Source organism: Bactrocera latifrons, unplaced genomic scaffold (assembly GCF_001853355.1).
Source record: "Bactrocera latifrons isolate USDA-ARS-PBARC rearing strain unplaced genomic scaffold, ASM185335v1 scaffold_338, whole genome shotgun sequence".
NCBI lineage: Eukaryota > Metazoa > Arthropoda > Insecta > Diptera > Tephritidae > Bactrocera > Bactrocera latifrons.
In genome coordinates, this window is record NW_017536977.1 from 248,561 (window position 1) to 263,166 (window position 14,606).

The 14,606-nt window shown below is 35.4% G+C and overlaps 1 protein-coding gene across 3 annotated transcripts; it reads left to right on the forward strand.

Moving 5' to 3' along the window:
- Positions 1–12,999, forward strand: LOC108971289 (spectrin beta chain). 3 transcript variants are annotated; one of them, XM_018937249.1, is made up of 9 exons: positions 1–150; positions 1,405–1,884; positions 1,970–7,556; positions 7,633–7,829; positions 9,437–9,611; positions 11,806–11,856; positions 12,358–12,461; positions 12,522–12,688; positions 12,755–12,999. In XM_018937249.1, the coding sequence occupies exons 2-9, from the start codon at positions 1,423–1,425 to the stop codon at positions 12,939–12,941; spliced, it is 6,930 nt and encodes a 2,309-aa protein (XP_018792794.1). In that variant the 5' UTR covers positions 1–150; positions 1,405–1,422; the 3' UTR covers positions 12,942–12,999. The 3 variants fall into 3 exon arrangements, with proteins under 3 accessions (XP_018792794.1, XP_018792796.1, XP_018792795.1); XM_018937250.1 differs by lacking the exon at positions 1–150 and adding an exon at positions 340–401; XM_018937251.1 differs by lacking the exon at positions 11,806–11,856.
- The last annotated feature ends 1,607 nt before the right edge of the window (positions 13,000–14,606 follow it).

The following is a 14,606-nucleotide window of genomic DNA, read 5'->3' on the forward strand; positions in this document are numbered from 1 at the left end:
TTCACTTCTCTCTAGTTGTCGTTCTGCTGTTGTTTCCGAAGTTTAATTTTTATAAAAAATTGAATGTTTAAAAGAATATTACCTTAATAAACTCCGAAATTTTAAACAAACGAAGTGAAAATTAGTATAAAATACAAAATACAGAGAGCGGTATGTATTGTTAATGTTTATTGAAAAGTTTTTACATTAAAACATAAAAAGACAACGCCCAGGAAAGCGTTGAAGAGGCTGTGGTGGTAGAAAATTGGAACACAAGTATGTAATAGCATTGAGTGGTGTTTATAAAATTGTTCACTGTCATTGATGACATCACCTCGCTTACTCTATTCATTCTAGTAGTATTATCATGGGTCGTGAACATTAATTTTATTTAACATGAACTACGAAGCCTAATTTAAAAGGTGATTCCATTAAAAAATATATACATATTTATAGCTAATAATAGACAGTGAAAAAAATGAGAAAACAAATATAAAAGTGTTTAAATTCATACATAGAAATCTACAAATGCGTGTGTGAGTTTTTAATCTAGGTGCTTCAGTGAAAGTGCTAACTTTATTTGGTAAACCTGGAGTGCGTGAATAATATAAACGCTAATATTAAGAATTAAGTTCTTGAGTACATATACAATTACTTATTAATCATAATTAGGTATGTATGTATTTATACAAATGCAGTCTTAAATGTAACGAAATGTTAATTTCTCTTCCTCTTATTTCTAAACATAAATATCTACATTTATTGGCTAGTGATCAATATTTTATTACGTAATTGATAATGACCGCAGTCAGTTATATTTACTTGTATACAGTAAGAGCTACAACTACATACATAGTAAATCACCAAACTTTGCGGCATCAGCAGTTAAAAATCATTAAGAGAATTCAGTACATTATGATATACTTAAGTGTCTTATTTATTTGCAAATAGTAGTTTTTAAATATTTATATATAATATTATTAATGCAAAATTATTCAATACTTTCGTTTCTAAACTTCTAAAAAATCTTAACAAGTATTTGAATAATTCGTGTTAACATTAATTTAACCAAAATATATGTGCTATAGAACGTTCGTTGACTTACCTATCTATATCTTATCTTATGTTATGCGTTACACATTTGATTTTAATTCACTGTTCACATGGATGTGTTGTTAAATATGAGCACATACATGCGTAAGCACAGTAGGGCGTTGTACAAACTATAATACGCTTAATTAATTTGTAGAAATGTGAAGAACGGCATATAGACAGATACTAATTTCCTCCATTTTAAGTTTACAGTATAGAATTATCTTTTTGTAATAATTTATAGATATAAATATTTAATACGGTTCTCATAACTTGAACAAAAGTAAACATTTTTATTAAAAAATTGTTATTCCTTGATATATATATTTTTAGATATAACTTATCGACAAAATGACGACCGACATTTCAATTGTTCGATGGGATCCTAGTCAGGGTCCTGGAAACGAATATATCGATGAATACGAATATGATGGAGGGAATTCCAGCTCTAGACTTTTTGAAAGATCGCGTATAAAGGCTCTTGCTGAAGAACGAGAAAATGTTCAAAAGAAAACATTTACAAAATGGGTTAATTCACATCTGTGTAGAGTTAACTGCAGGATAGGAGATTTGTATGTAGATATGCGTGACGGAAAATACCTTATAAAACTGTTAGAAGTATTATCTGGTGAACGTTTACCAAAACCAACAAAAGGTAAAATGAGGATCCATTGTTTGGAAAATGTGGACAAAGCTCTACAATTTTTACGTGAGCAACGCGTACATTTAGAAAATATAGGATCGCATGACATTGTGGATGGAAACGCTTCTTTAAATTTGGGCTTAATTTGGACCATCATCTTGCGATTCCAGGTAAATTATTATTATTATTTTGTATTTTAATATACAAATTCTGTAAATGGTTCATATAAAATGGTTTCTACTAATTATTTCTCAGATTCAAGACATTACAATTGAAGAAGTCGACAACAAAGAAACTAAATCTGCTAAGGATGCTTTACTTTTGTGGTGTCAAATGAAAACTGCTGGATACAATAATGTCAATGTCAGGAACTTCACCACTTCCTGGCGAGACGGACTCGCATTCAATGCAATAATTCATAAACACCGTCCTGATTTGGTGCAATTTGAAAAGTTGTCCAAAGCGAACCCCTTGTATAATCTGAACAATGCCTTCGACGTTGCTGAAGATAAGTTAGGTCTTGCGAAGTTACTCGATGCTGAAGATGTATTTGTCGACCATCCCGATGAAAAGTCTATTATCACTTATGTGGTTACCTATTATCATTACTTCAGTAAGCTAAAGCAAGAAACAGTGCAAGGCAAACGAATCGGAAAAGTTGTGGGCATTGCTATGGAAAATGATAAAATGATTAATGACTATGAACATTTTACAAGTGATTTACTAAAATGGATCGAAACAACTATCCAAGCCCTTGGAGAAAGAGAATTTGAAAACTCTTTAGCAGGAGTGCAAAGTCAATTAGCTCAATTTTCAAATTATCGAACTATTGAAAAGCCTCCGAAGTTTGTAGAAAAAGGTAATTTGGAAGTGTTGTTATTTACGCTTCAATCGAAAATGCGGGCAAACAATCAGAAACCTTATACCCCTAAGGAAGGAAAAATGATTTCTGATATAAATAAGGCTTGGGAGCGTTTAGAGAAAGCAGAACATGAGCGAGAGTTAGCATTGAGAGAAGAGCTTATTCGCCAAGAGAAGTTGGAACAACTGGCTGCTCGTTTTGATAGAAAAGCTTCAATGAGGGAAACTTGGCTTTCCGAGAACCAAAGACTAGTTAGTCAGGATAACTTCGGATTCGATTTAGCAGCGGTAGAAGCTGCGGCAAAGAAACACGAAGCTATTGAAACAGACATATTTGCTTATGAAGAACGGGTACAAGCAGTCATTGCTGTGTGCGACGAATTGGAATCAGAACGTTACCACGATGTTAAGCGAATATTGCTCCGTAAGGAAAATGTTATGCGATTATGGACGTACTTGCTGGAACTATTACGCGCACGTAGAATGCGTTTAGAAATATCGTTGCAATTACAACAAAACTTCCAAGAAATGCTTTATATTTTGGATAATATGGAGGAAATAAGGCAGCTACTTTTAACTGATGACTATGGAAAACACCTTATGGGTGTAGAAGACTTACTTCAAAAGCATTCCCTTGTCGAAGCAGATATTAACATTCTTGGAGAGCGTGTTAAAGTTGTAGTCCAAAATTCTCAGAAATTCTTAAGTGATGACCCAGAGTCATATAAACCTTGTGACCCTGAAATCATTGTTAGCCGTGTTCAACAATTAGAGGATGCATACGCTGAATTGGTTCGTCTGGCTGTGGAGCGCAGAAGTCGCCTGGAAGAAAGTCGAAAATTGTGGCAATTTTATTGGGATACGGCTGATGAAGAAAATTGGATAAAAGAAAAGGAACAAATCGTATCCACCGATGAAGTTGGACATGATTTAACTACAGTAAATTTATTATTGAGTAAACATAAGGCATTAGAATCCGAAATTACGTCGCATGATCCCCAATTGCAAGGTGTTGCTAAAATTGGTGCCGAATTAATTACTGAAGGACACTTTGGAGCTGATCGTATTAAGGATCGTTTAAAGGAAATTCTTTCTAAATGGGATCATCTGTTAGATTTGACTAAGTACAGACGTCAACGTCTAGAAAATGCTGTAGAATACTTCCAATTATTTGCGGACGCTGATGATATAGACAATTGGATGCTCGATACGCTAAGAATCGTTTCGAGCGAAGATGTTGGACGCGATGAAGCCAACGTACAGTCATTGCTTAAAAAGCATAAGGATGTTGCAGATGAACTTAAGAATTACGCTGAAGTTATTAACGCTTTACACAAGCAAGCTGAAGATTTAAAATTGAACGACACAGAAAAGGCCAATGTAGATAAGCGCCTAGAAGCAATTGACACTAGATACAAGGAGTTGACCGAATTGGCAAAATTGCGAAAGCAACGACTATTAGATGCACTCAGCCTCTATAAGTTGATGTCTGAAGCGGACGGTGTTGAGCAATGGATAAAAGAAAAGACCAAAATGTTAGATACAATGACGCCCGGAAAAGACATTGAAGATGTCGAAATAATGAAACATCGCTTCGAAGGTTTTGACAAGGAGATGAATGCCAATGCTTCTCGTGTTGCCGTTGTTAATCAATTAGCTAGGCAACTGTTGCATGTTGAACATCCTAATTCGGACGAAATATTGGAAAGGCAGAACCATCTCAATCAGGAGTGGTCTACTTTACGCGAAAAAGCAGAAGCTAAAATGGATGATTTGAAATCTGCCCATGGCGTGCAAACATTCTATATTGAATGTAGAGAAACAATATCATGGATCGAAGACAAAAAGCGCATTTTAACTGAAACCGATAGCCTAGAGATGGACTTGACTGGTGTGATGACTTTGCAAAGGCGTCTTAGTGGTATGGAAAGAGATTTGGCAGCTATTCAAGCTAAACTATCTAGTTTAAGCAAAGAAGCTGATAGTATTGAGAATGAACATCCAGAGGAGGCACAAATAATCCGTGATAGAATTTCTCAAATAGAGCTTATTTGGGAGCAATTAACCCAAATGCTGAAGGAACGCGACTCTAAATTGGAAGAAGCAGGTGATTTACACAGATTTTTGCGCGATTTGGACCACTTCCAGACATGGTTGACCAAAACTCAAACTGACGTGGCATCTGAAGATACTCCCACTTCCTTGCCTGAAGCTGAGAAGCTTCTAAATCAACATCAATCAATTCGCGAGGAGATTGATAATTACACAGAAGATTATAAGAACATGATGGAATATGGTGAGCGTTTAACATCAGAATCGAATACGTCGGACGATCCACAATATATGTTCCTTCGTGAGAGATTAAATGCGTTGAAAGATGGTTGGGAGGAGTTGCATCAAATGTGGGAAAATAGACAAGTGTTGCTCTCACAAAGTCTGGATCAACAGTTATTCAATAGAGATGCACGTCAAACCGAAGTGCTATTAAGTCAACAAGAACATTTCCTTAGTAAGGATGATACTCCAGTTAATTTAGAGCAAGCTGAAAACCAACTTAAACGTCATGAAGCATTCCTTACTACCATGGAGGCGAATGATGATAAGATAAATACTTTGTTGCAAGTAGCTGACACCCTTGTGGAGAAAGAACATTTTGACGCTGAGAAAATCGGAAAGCGAGCTGAAAATATTGCAAGTCGTCGTGACGATAATCGCCAACGAGCTTTGGATCAGCACGAAAAGTTAAAGAATCAAGTGAAATTGCATGAATTTTTACAAGATCTTGAAGAATTGGCTGAATGGGTACAAGAAAGATATGTAACATCCCAAGATGAGACCTACAGAAGCGCTAAAACAATCCATTCTAAATGGACACGACATCAAGCTTTTGAAGCGGAGATTGCGGCCAATAAAGAACGTTTATTTGAAGCAGAAAAGGCAGCTCAGGATTTATCTAAAGAGAAACCAGAATTCAAAGATATTATAGAACCAAAGTTAAAAGAACTGGCCAAACAATTCGAAGATTTAGAGGTGCACACAAAAGAGAAAGGCGCAATGTTATTTGATGCAAACCGCGAAGTTCTGGTACAACAAACTTGCGACGATATCGATTCCTATATTACCGACTTGGAAAAACAAATCGTCAATGCTGACACTGGCAATGATCTGACGTCAGTTAACATTCTTATGCAGAAGCAACAAGTCATACAAACTCAAATGGCAGCTAAGGAACGACAGGTAGAGGAGATCGACAAACAAACTGAATATTTGCAAAAGACAACTCCATTAGAGAAGATCGAACCAATTGTCACCAAAAAAACGGCAGTTCTTGACAGATTTGAAAAAATCAAAGCACCACTAGTGGAACGCCAAAAGCAACTGGAAAAGAAAAAGGAAGCATTCCAATTCTGCCGGGATGTTGAAGACGAAAAGTTGTGGATTGACGAAAAGTTACCTTTAGCTACTTCGAAAGATTATGGTAACTCATTGTTTAATGTCCATGTACTGAAAAAGAAAAATCAATCTCTTGCTACCGAAATTGATAACCACGAACCTAGGATAATGGCTATATGCAATAACGGCAGAAAACTAATAGATGAAGGTCATGAAGATGCTAAGAAGTTTGAGAGTCTTATTAGTGATCTGACTCAAAAATGGCAAGAACTTAAAGATGCTATTGATAATCGTAAGAGAAATCTTTTAGAATCAGAAAAGGTACAACAATACTTTTTCGATGCGCAAGAGGCTGAATCGTGGATGAGCGAACAGGAGTTATACATGATGGTGGAGGATCGTGGAAAGGATGAGATCAGTGCACAAAATCTAATGAAGAAACATGAAAACTTAGAACAATCTGTCGAAGACTATGCCAATACAATTAGGCAATTAGGTGAAGTTGCACGCCAATTCAATACCGAGGACAGCGGCAGTGGTGATGCCGTGTCTGTTAAGCAATCCCAATTGGACAAACTTTACGCTGGCCTTAAGGATTTGGCTGGCGAACGTCGAGCCCGCTTGAATGAAGCTCTTCAATTATTTATGTTGAGCAGAGAAGTTGATGACTTGGAACAATGGATTACAGACCGGGAAGTTGTTGCTGGGTCCCAAGAGCTTGGACAAGATTATGATCACGTAACATTACTTTCGGAACGCTTTGATGAATTTGCACGTGATACTGAAGCCGTTGGCGGCGAACGGGTTGCTAAAGTTAACAATATTGCTGATAACTTGATTCAAGCGGGTCATTCAGATTCGGCTACAATTGCTGAATGGAAAGATAACTTGAATGAATCATGGCAAGACCTTTTGGAACTGATTGAAACACGCACTCAAATGTTGGCTGCCTCCAAGGAACTTCACAAATTCTTCCATGACTGTAAAGATATCCTTAGTCGTATCATTGAGAAGCAACATGGTGTTTCGGATGAATTGGGACGAGATGCGGGATCTGTATCGACTTTGCAACGAAAACACCACAACTTCATGCAAGACCTTATGACTCTTTATTCACAAGTACAACAAATTCAAGAGGAATCAGCGAAACTACAAGATTCATACGCTGGTGACAAAGCCAAGGAAATTACTAACCGAGAGCAAGAGGTTCTACACGCGTGGTCTAATTTGCAAGCTATGTGTGATGCTCGTAAGCAAAAACTAGCTGACACGGGAGATCTATTTAGATTCTTTAATATGGTTCGTATATTAATGATATGGATGGAGGATCTTGTGCGACAAATGAACACATCTGAGAAACCTAGAGATGTTTCGGGTGTTGAACTACTCATGAATAATCACCAAAGTCTGAAAGCTGAAATTGATACACGAGAAGATAACTTCGCCGCTTGTATATCTCTTGGTAAAGAGTTATTGGCAAGAAGTCATTATGCATCAGCTGATATTAAAGATAGGCTCCTGCAGTTAAATAACAGTCGAAATGCCTTGCTACGACGTTGGGAGGAGAGATGGGAGAACTTACAACTAAGTAAATGAGTTATATATTAAATTACAATTGAAACGATTTTAATTTCTATCTTTTCATTTGGTATTTTCAAATATAGTTTTAGAGGTATACCAGTTCGCCAGAGATGCTGCCGTTGCTGAGGCTTGGCTTATTGCCCAAGAACCTTATCTTTTGTCTTCAGAATTGGGTCACACTATTGATGAAGTTGAGAACCTAATTAAAAAACATGAAGCATTCGAAAAATCTGCTGCTGCCCAAGAAGAACGTTTTAGTGCTCTTGAGCGCTTAACAACAGTAAGTATTTTGACTGCACATCGCCACAGTGATGAATTGCACATTTTTATGAGATTAGGTAGTCCTTCAATCGTACCAATAGAATCTTGAACAAAATTATTAACTAAGTTCGGGTTGTTCAGAGATATAAAATCAATAATACAATTTTGAGGATATTTTATGACGATGTAAACAATATGATATTTAATATACGTTTGTGATTACATAAATAAGCCGCTATATGGCAGAATTAAGTTTCAGAATATGAAGTCAAGGAAGTTGATTTGCATTTGTATAACAATATGAAAAGATTCAGTTATTTGTGTCGAAATTGCTAACGAACATATTCAGAGAATAGTTAATGCGGTTGGACAAATTTAAACTGTTTCGCAGTTGGTCTAGTCGCGCGTGCTCACATAATTAAAAAAGTGTAAAACTCTTGATATTGCAACGATGTACGTAAAAAAATTCATAAAAAAGTGAAAAGTGTAAAGTCTTTTACGGTTTGAGAATATTTGGCAAAAATATGAACTCTGCTTCATGTTAAAAGAAAAACATCTAGAAATAAAAAGATTTCAAAAGTTGCACAGTATTTGATTTTTTTTTTTTGGGTAAAAAATACATTATGATATTTTATGAAAATGAGAAACGTGAAAATATGCCCCGTAAAAAAAAAAAAGAAATGCAAAGACAACAACGATAGACAAATAGTACGGAGGAGCAAGGTGGATCTTTTTTTGAAGACTGGCGTTTGTGATTCTGGGATATAGTGGTTTAGAGTGATGAATCGAAGTTTAATGTCTTTAGAAGTGATTTGAGACCCTATGTCAAGCGACCTCAAAGTATTAAACACGACAATCGGCTCTAAGTAACCGGACCGGACACGAATTTTTATGCAGCGAAGGACTATCAACTCGGCATCATGCCTAGAAATACCTTCAAGAATTACTACAACAACAACAACAAGAATGAAACCTACGTTATAAAAAAAAAATGTGAAACATGGTGAATCATCAGTCACGGTATAGGGTAGAGGGATGATTCACTTCATTAGGGATAGAACCGATTCCAGGGTGTTAAGGACTTCCTTATAATGAACCACCTCAAGTGTGTCGGCGGCTTACCTGAAGCCCGCACTTAAACCCCATACAGAGTGTAAGGGGTCTATTAAAAGACCCCGTCATAATAGGCTTCATTGTAACAAATTCGAAAAACGAAAGGAGCAAAAATTCTCCTTGTGAATATAACTTACTGATTTCTAGAAACGCTGTAGGGAGGTGATCTTTCAAAAGAAGTCCCCAATAAAAAAGTGGACTAAATAGAGCAAATTTTTTATACAAAACTTCGAAATCTATTACTTGACATTTTTTTTGCTGCAGGTAGCTTAATGATATGAGCACAAAAAATGCAAATAAGAACAAAGTACATTTTTTAACACTAAAATTAACCTTTAAAAAACTATAAATACTACATATTAAAAGTCGATTATTTTAATTTTGCGAAACTTGTTCTTCGATTTATCAATAAAATACAACTTTTAGGAATTTGTACATCATTTGTGTGGTGGCTTAATTGTGTTAGCACAAGTGTATATTGTTTAAATATGTATATATATATTTTTCTTTTAGTTTGAGCTTAAGGAAATCAAGAGGCGTCAGGAATTGGCGGAGGAAGCTGAGAGGCAGCGAGTAAAAGAGGAATTGGAGGCTAAAGCAGCTTTGGAAGCTGCTGAACAAGCTAAACGGGAAGCAGAGAGACGTGATATTGTCGATGCAGCAGCAACAGCGGCTGAAGAATCAACAGGTAATTTTTATTTTTTTTTCTATTTCATAACAACAGTAAAAATTTAAAAGGAATTTTTAAAAATTAGAATATTTGTGAATTGTATTTTGTTGCTCATATCTTTTGATACTCTTGCAATATGTTGCTATAGAGTATAATACTTTTGTTCACTTAGCGGATATTTGCATCACCTAAAACTAATGGAAAATGTATATATACATATATAAAAGATTAGGATGACGAGACAGGTTGAAATCCGGATCTGTCTGTCCGTCTGTCTGTGAAAGCTGTAATTGAAGTAAAAATTGAGATATCTTGGCAAAAAAGGGAGGACAAGTTCGTAGATGGATTACATCCAAACTGCTACGCCCACAAATCGCATCCGCAAGATATTTCGTCTTATCTTCGATGACTACCAGACCAATTTTTTTTGCTTCTTTGCGCAACTTGGAGTAAGCAGAACTAACGTAAATCGTTTGGTATCGAACAGCTCGGAGGGGACTTCCCAGATCCTGACTGAGCTTTTGGTTTTGATCAGCATCAGTTCCCACAAGCCTTTTAGTTTTGCGGGGATACCGAATTCAGACATGGCGGCATAAAGGCAGCTTCTTTTTTCTGCTGACAAAGGCAGCTTTAAAGTCGACCGGTTGACTTTCTTCTTTATGTATTATTGATGGTTTGTGAGGTACCTTAACGAAACTCAGACAACATATTTTTCTGTTAGTAATATTTAGTAATGGCAAAAATAGATAAAAACGGGTCAAGACTACACCTATCTCCTATATAACTAATACAAGATTTATGTTGGCCTTATACCGTATAAGTACATCGGTCAATATGTATTAGCAAAATTAACTGAACTTTCAATATTTGGGTATACTTTAGTTTAATGCGGAAAATATGTCAAATTATATTAAACTACATATAATAATTTGCGTTATTCTAAGAAATCTTATTATATTAATGGTTTAACGCTGAAGCATGAATGGAGTTGGTTGACGACAACCTATATTCTTACCATCTTAACGGAGATGGTAAACATTAGAACAACAACAACAACAATGAAGTCCTTATTATCAATTTCGATCATCTTGTTGACGTTTTGCACGTTAACTCATCGATTAAATTTAGTCTCTTCGGTTTAGTTAATATCACAAATGTATATCTTCTTTGAAGTTGATTTTAACTGACGTGAAGTAAAATATATCAATAAAATTATATGAGTCGATGAAATATAATATAATTTAATAAAATACGTAATTTGATTGTAATTCACCAGATTTGATCCTTGCAAGTTGCAGGAGTACGAAATGTTCGGTTACTCCCGAACATATTTCATTAGATATTGGCAATCGAATGGCGGTAGTTATCAGAAGAACCCAAAATGTAGAATAAAAGCTTTTTTCTGCCCGAATTTTACTTGCGATCTATCTCACAGTTACGAAAGAGACAAAATAAAAGTTGCGAATTAAGAAACCTTATGTGCTGAAAACAATGAGCGCGACAGACAGCAGCAGCACGACAGTGAACTGAAAATGGCGTTGTGAATCCTTCTACATGAACATTTGTTAGAAGGCAGCAACATAACAATGGCCGGCATGTACACAAGACAACACAGCTGTCCATTTTGCATGTACACAATTTCGTTATAGCCATACTGATACCTTGCACTACAATGAAATTTTAATATTTTGTTAAAAGTGAAATTTTTTATGCAAAAAATAAATACGTAAATTTGTTTGTTTTAAATTATCAATTGTTATTACAAATTATATAATACAGCTATTTTATGCTTTTATTTGTAAAGTAACGTCAGGTTTGTTAGAGCTTTGAATAATTCTACCTCATCTCTCTACTATCGTTGGCAAATGTTATATAAAAATATATTGAAGTTAGCGAGAGCGACAACTATCCGCCTGCAATCGTGTAGTTCGGCAGCTTTCAAAATAACTGAGTCCATGAGAACGTGTGTATTTTAATAATTGACAGATGTTGTTTGCAGTCTGTCGCGCTCATTGTGTTCAGCACATTAAACTCTTTTTTTATGTTTGAATTTAAAATTCACATTTTGTCCTATTCGTTTTTTTTACTTTCATTTTGATTAAAATTAAATTATTTGGTTAATTGTTGCATTGGAAAATATGTAATTTTGAATATATAACTGTTTAATATCGGTTTCATATTTTACTTAAATATTTTTGCTGCCATGGAAAAGTCGTAGTAGATACATCTGTTGATGTGGAACGTACTGTAGAGCCACAAACAGGTATTTTAATTAATCTACGATAAAAAAATGTTCAGAAAATGGTCATATAACTAAAACAAATAATTTAAATAAGTGTATTATTTTGGTATATTTATGAAGCATATATACAGAGACTTCAAAGTATTCAAAGTTTAAGTTTAAGAAGTAGAAATGATTGGATTTGAAATGAATTGCATATGTTACGCTGGATTAGTGCATAATATTAGATACTGTTTGTAAAGGAAGTTATTTCTATTCTTTGGGTGTCTAAATACCACGGAATGGATGTAATATATTGATAAAATCAGTTTTCTTATTCGTCTGCTTCTATAGACAGCTGCTGTGTCGCCCTTGCGCTTTAAGTATTTTTGCTGATTTGTGGAAGGTTGTAGGCAACTAAATTGTTTTTATTTGTATGACCACGAATATACAACATATCATGCTTCAAAATAAATTTTTATTCAAGTTTTTTCAAATTCAATATTTATATGTGTGTAAAAATGAAAATGTTTTAATACTCAGAACATGCAACTTTGTCGGCTGGTGAAGGACAGGAAGGTTATCTCACAAGAAAGCATGAATGGGAGTCTACTACGAAAAAAGCTTCTAATAGGTCTTGGGATAAGGTATGACTCGCTATTGTAAAAATATCAATATTCGTTTTCTGGATTATTTTTATTTTATAGGTATACGTAGTTGCAAAAGTAGGGCATTTATCATTCTACAAAGATCAAAAGGGTTATAAAAGTAATCCTGAATTGACTTTCCGTGGAGAGCCCAGTTATGATTTACAGGGTGCAGGTATTCAAATTGCTACCGATTATACCAAAAAGAAGCATGTCCTAAGAATAAAGTAAGTATAAGTAATGGTTTAATGAAATACATTCCATTTTTTCATATGTGTTTTCGTATTTTAAAGGCTTTCTGGGGGCGCTGAATTTTTATTGCAAGCGCATGACGATGATGAAATGTCTCAGTGGGTATCGTCCCTGAAGGCCCAAAGTGATTCAGCAACCGTTGCTGAAAGCAGATCGCAAACATTACCAGCTACATCTCAGAAGGACGAACCGAAACGCAGATCTTTCTTTACTCTTAAAAAAAAATAAAGTGAGGACGTTCATTATTAATAATAATATTAAATTTTGCTTACAAAATTGCACGACAAATATGCTAAATATATGTATATGTATCTTATTTATTAAAAACATGTATGCATTTCAATGTATTCAATAAAACATTTATTCCTCAAACTCTTATAGAGGAAGATCAATATTTACTTTATTTCAAATTAATTTGACTTTTTCCAATGTCTTTCCAAAACCAAGCGATCATACCCTGCTTTGATCGGTAAGTTCCTTATTACACGAAGCAACTTTTGTTGCGGCAACTCTTGGTTTATAGGCGAGGGGGCGACGAGGAGAGGAGAATCGCGCCGAGTTTCCAGTGTTCAGCAACTCGCTTTGTGTTCTTATTCGTAGTAGTTCGCTGGGACGTTTTTCTGTATTCGTGTTCTTTCTTTCGTAGTACATAGTTGCATTTGCGTATATTATTTTGAAATTTTTTTTATTTTATAAAAGCAATTATTATACAAACTAAGAAAATACGCAGTACTAGCATCATGGGCTATCGGCCGATATTTTGAAATTAATATTTTGAATATATTTAAAAAATTTAATTTCATCTTTTGGTACGTCATTTGCAAATATATGTACAAATATACATAATATAATATAAATATTTTAGAAAATGACGAAAAAATCGAATTAATTAAAGATTATTTATTTATTTATACAAAGCTTACATAACAATTAATTATTACATAAACTAAAGCAAACGCAGCGCTAGCAGCAGAGGCTTTCGGCTGGCTGGTTGGGTCAGATACGACGGAGTAGGTCTGTGCCCTTTAGAAATTTGTAAATTTTGCTAATATTTTCTTCTGTGACGTCCATTAACAATGGGAGAGGGTCCTTGTTGTCGAAATGATGAAGTCTTTGAGAAGCAAGTTCTGGGCAGGATGCCAGTAGGTGTTGCACGCTGACTGTTGCCTGACAGAAGGTGCAGGTGTTGGATCTAATGGTTGGTAATTATGGTGTGCCCAATTCGGAGACGTGTGTAGGGGGTAATGTGGTTGGTAGGTATCGATGTTGTGTATATAGGTTTTGTTCGGTTGAGGTTAATGTCCGAATAATGGTGATTATAATCCGCCCATTCACGTAATAACTTTGTTTGCCTCTGACTATGAATTAGTCGGTATATGTCGCTAGGTAGGATGACTTCGGATGTGATTGTTGTTGTGATGGAAATATCTTTGGCGATGGTATCTGCAAGTGTGTTGCCCTTTATGCCGAAGTGTCCAGGTATCCACATGATTTTGATCTTGCGCGTGTGTTTTTTATATTTTTGATGATACTGCCTGATTTGTTGTGGTTTTGTATAGCTTGGAAACATGACATACTATCGGTCCATATTATATGTTTACCCTTGGTTTTGGCAGAGTATTGAACAGCGTGGAATATAGCGATTGCTTCGGCGGTGAAAATAGAGCAGAATGAAAAAAGGAGGCCGTACGCGACAACTACTCGATTTTCCGTTACCACAGCATAGGAGGTGTGTGAGGCCTTCGATCCATCCGTGAAAATCAATTGCCAGCCGTTGGATTTATAGTGTGCGATTGTTTCGGAAAACTTGGCTTTATAAACGGTGTTTGGTGTGTTATCTTTCCGCAAGGAGGCTAGGTCATTAATGAAGGATGTTTTGCTGGCCGCCCAGGG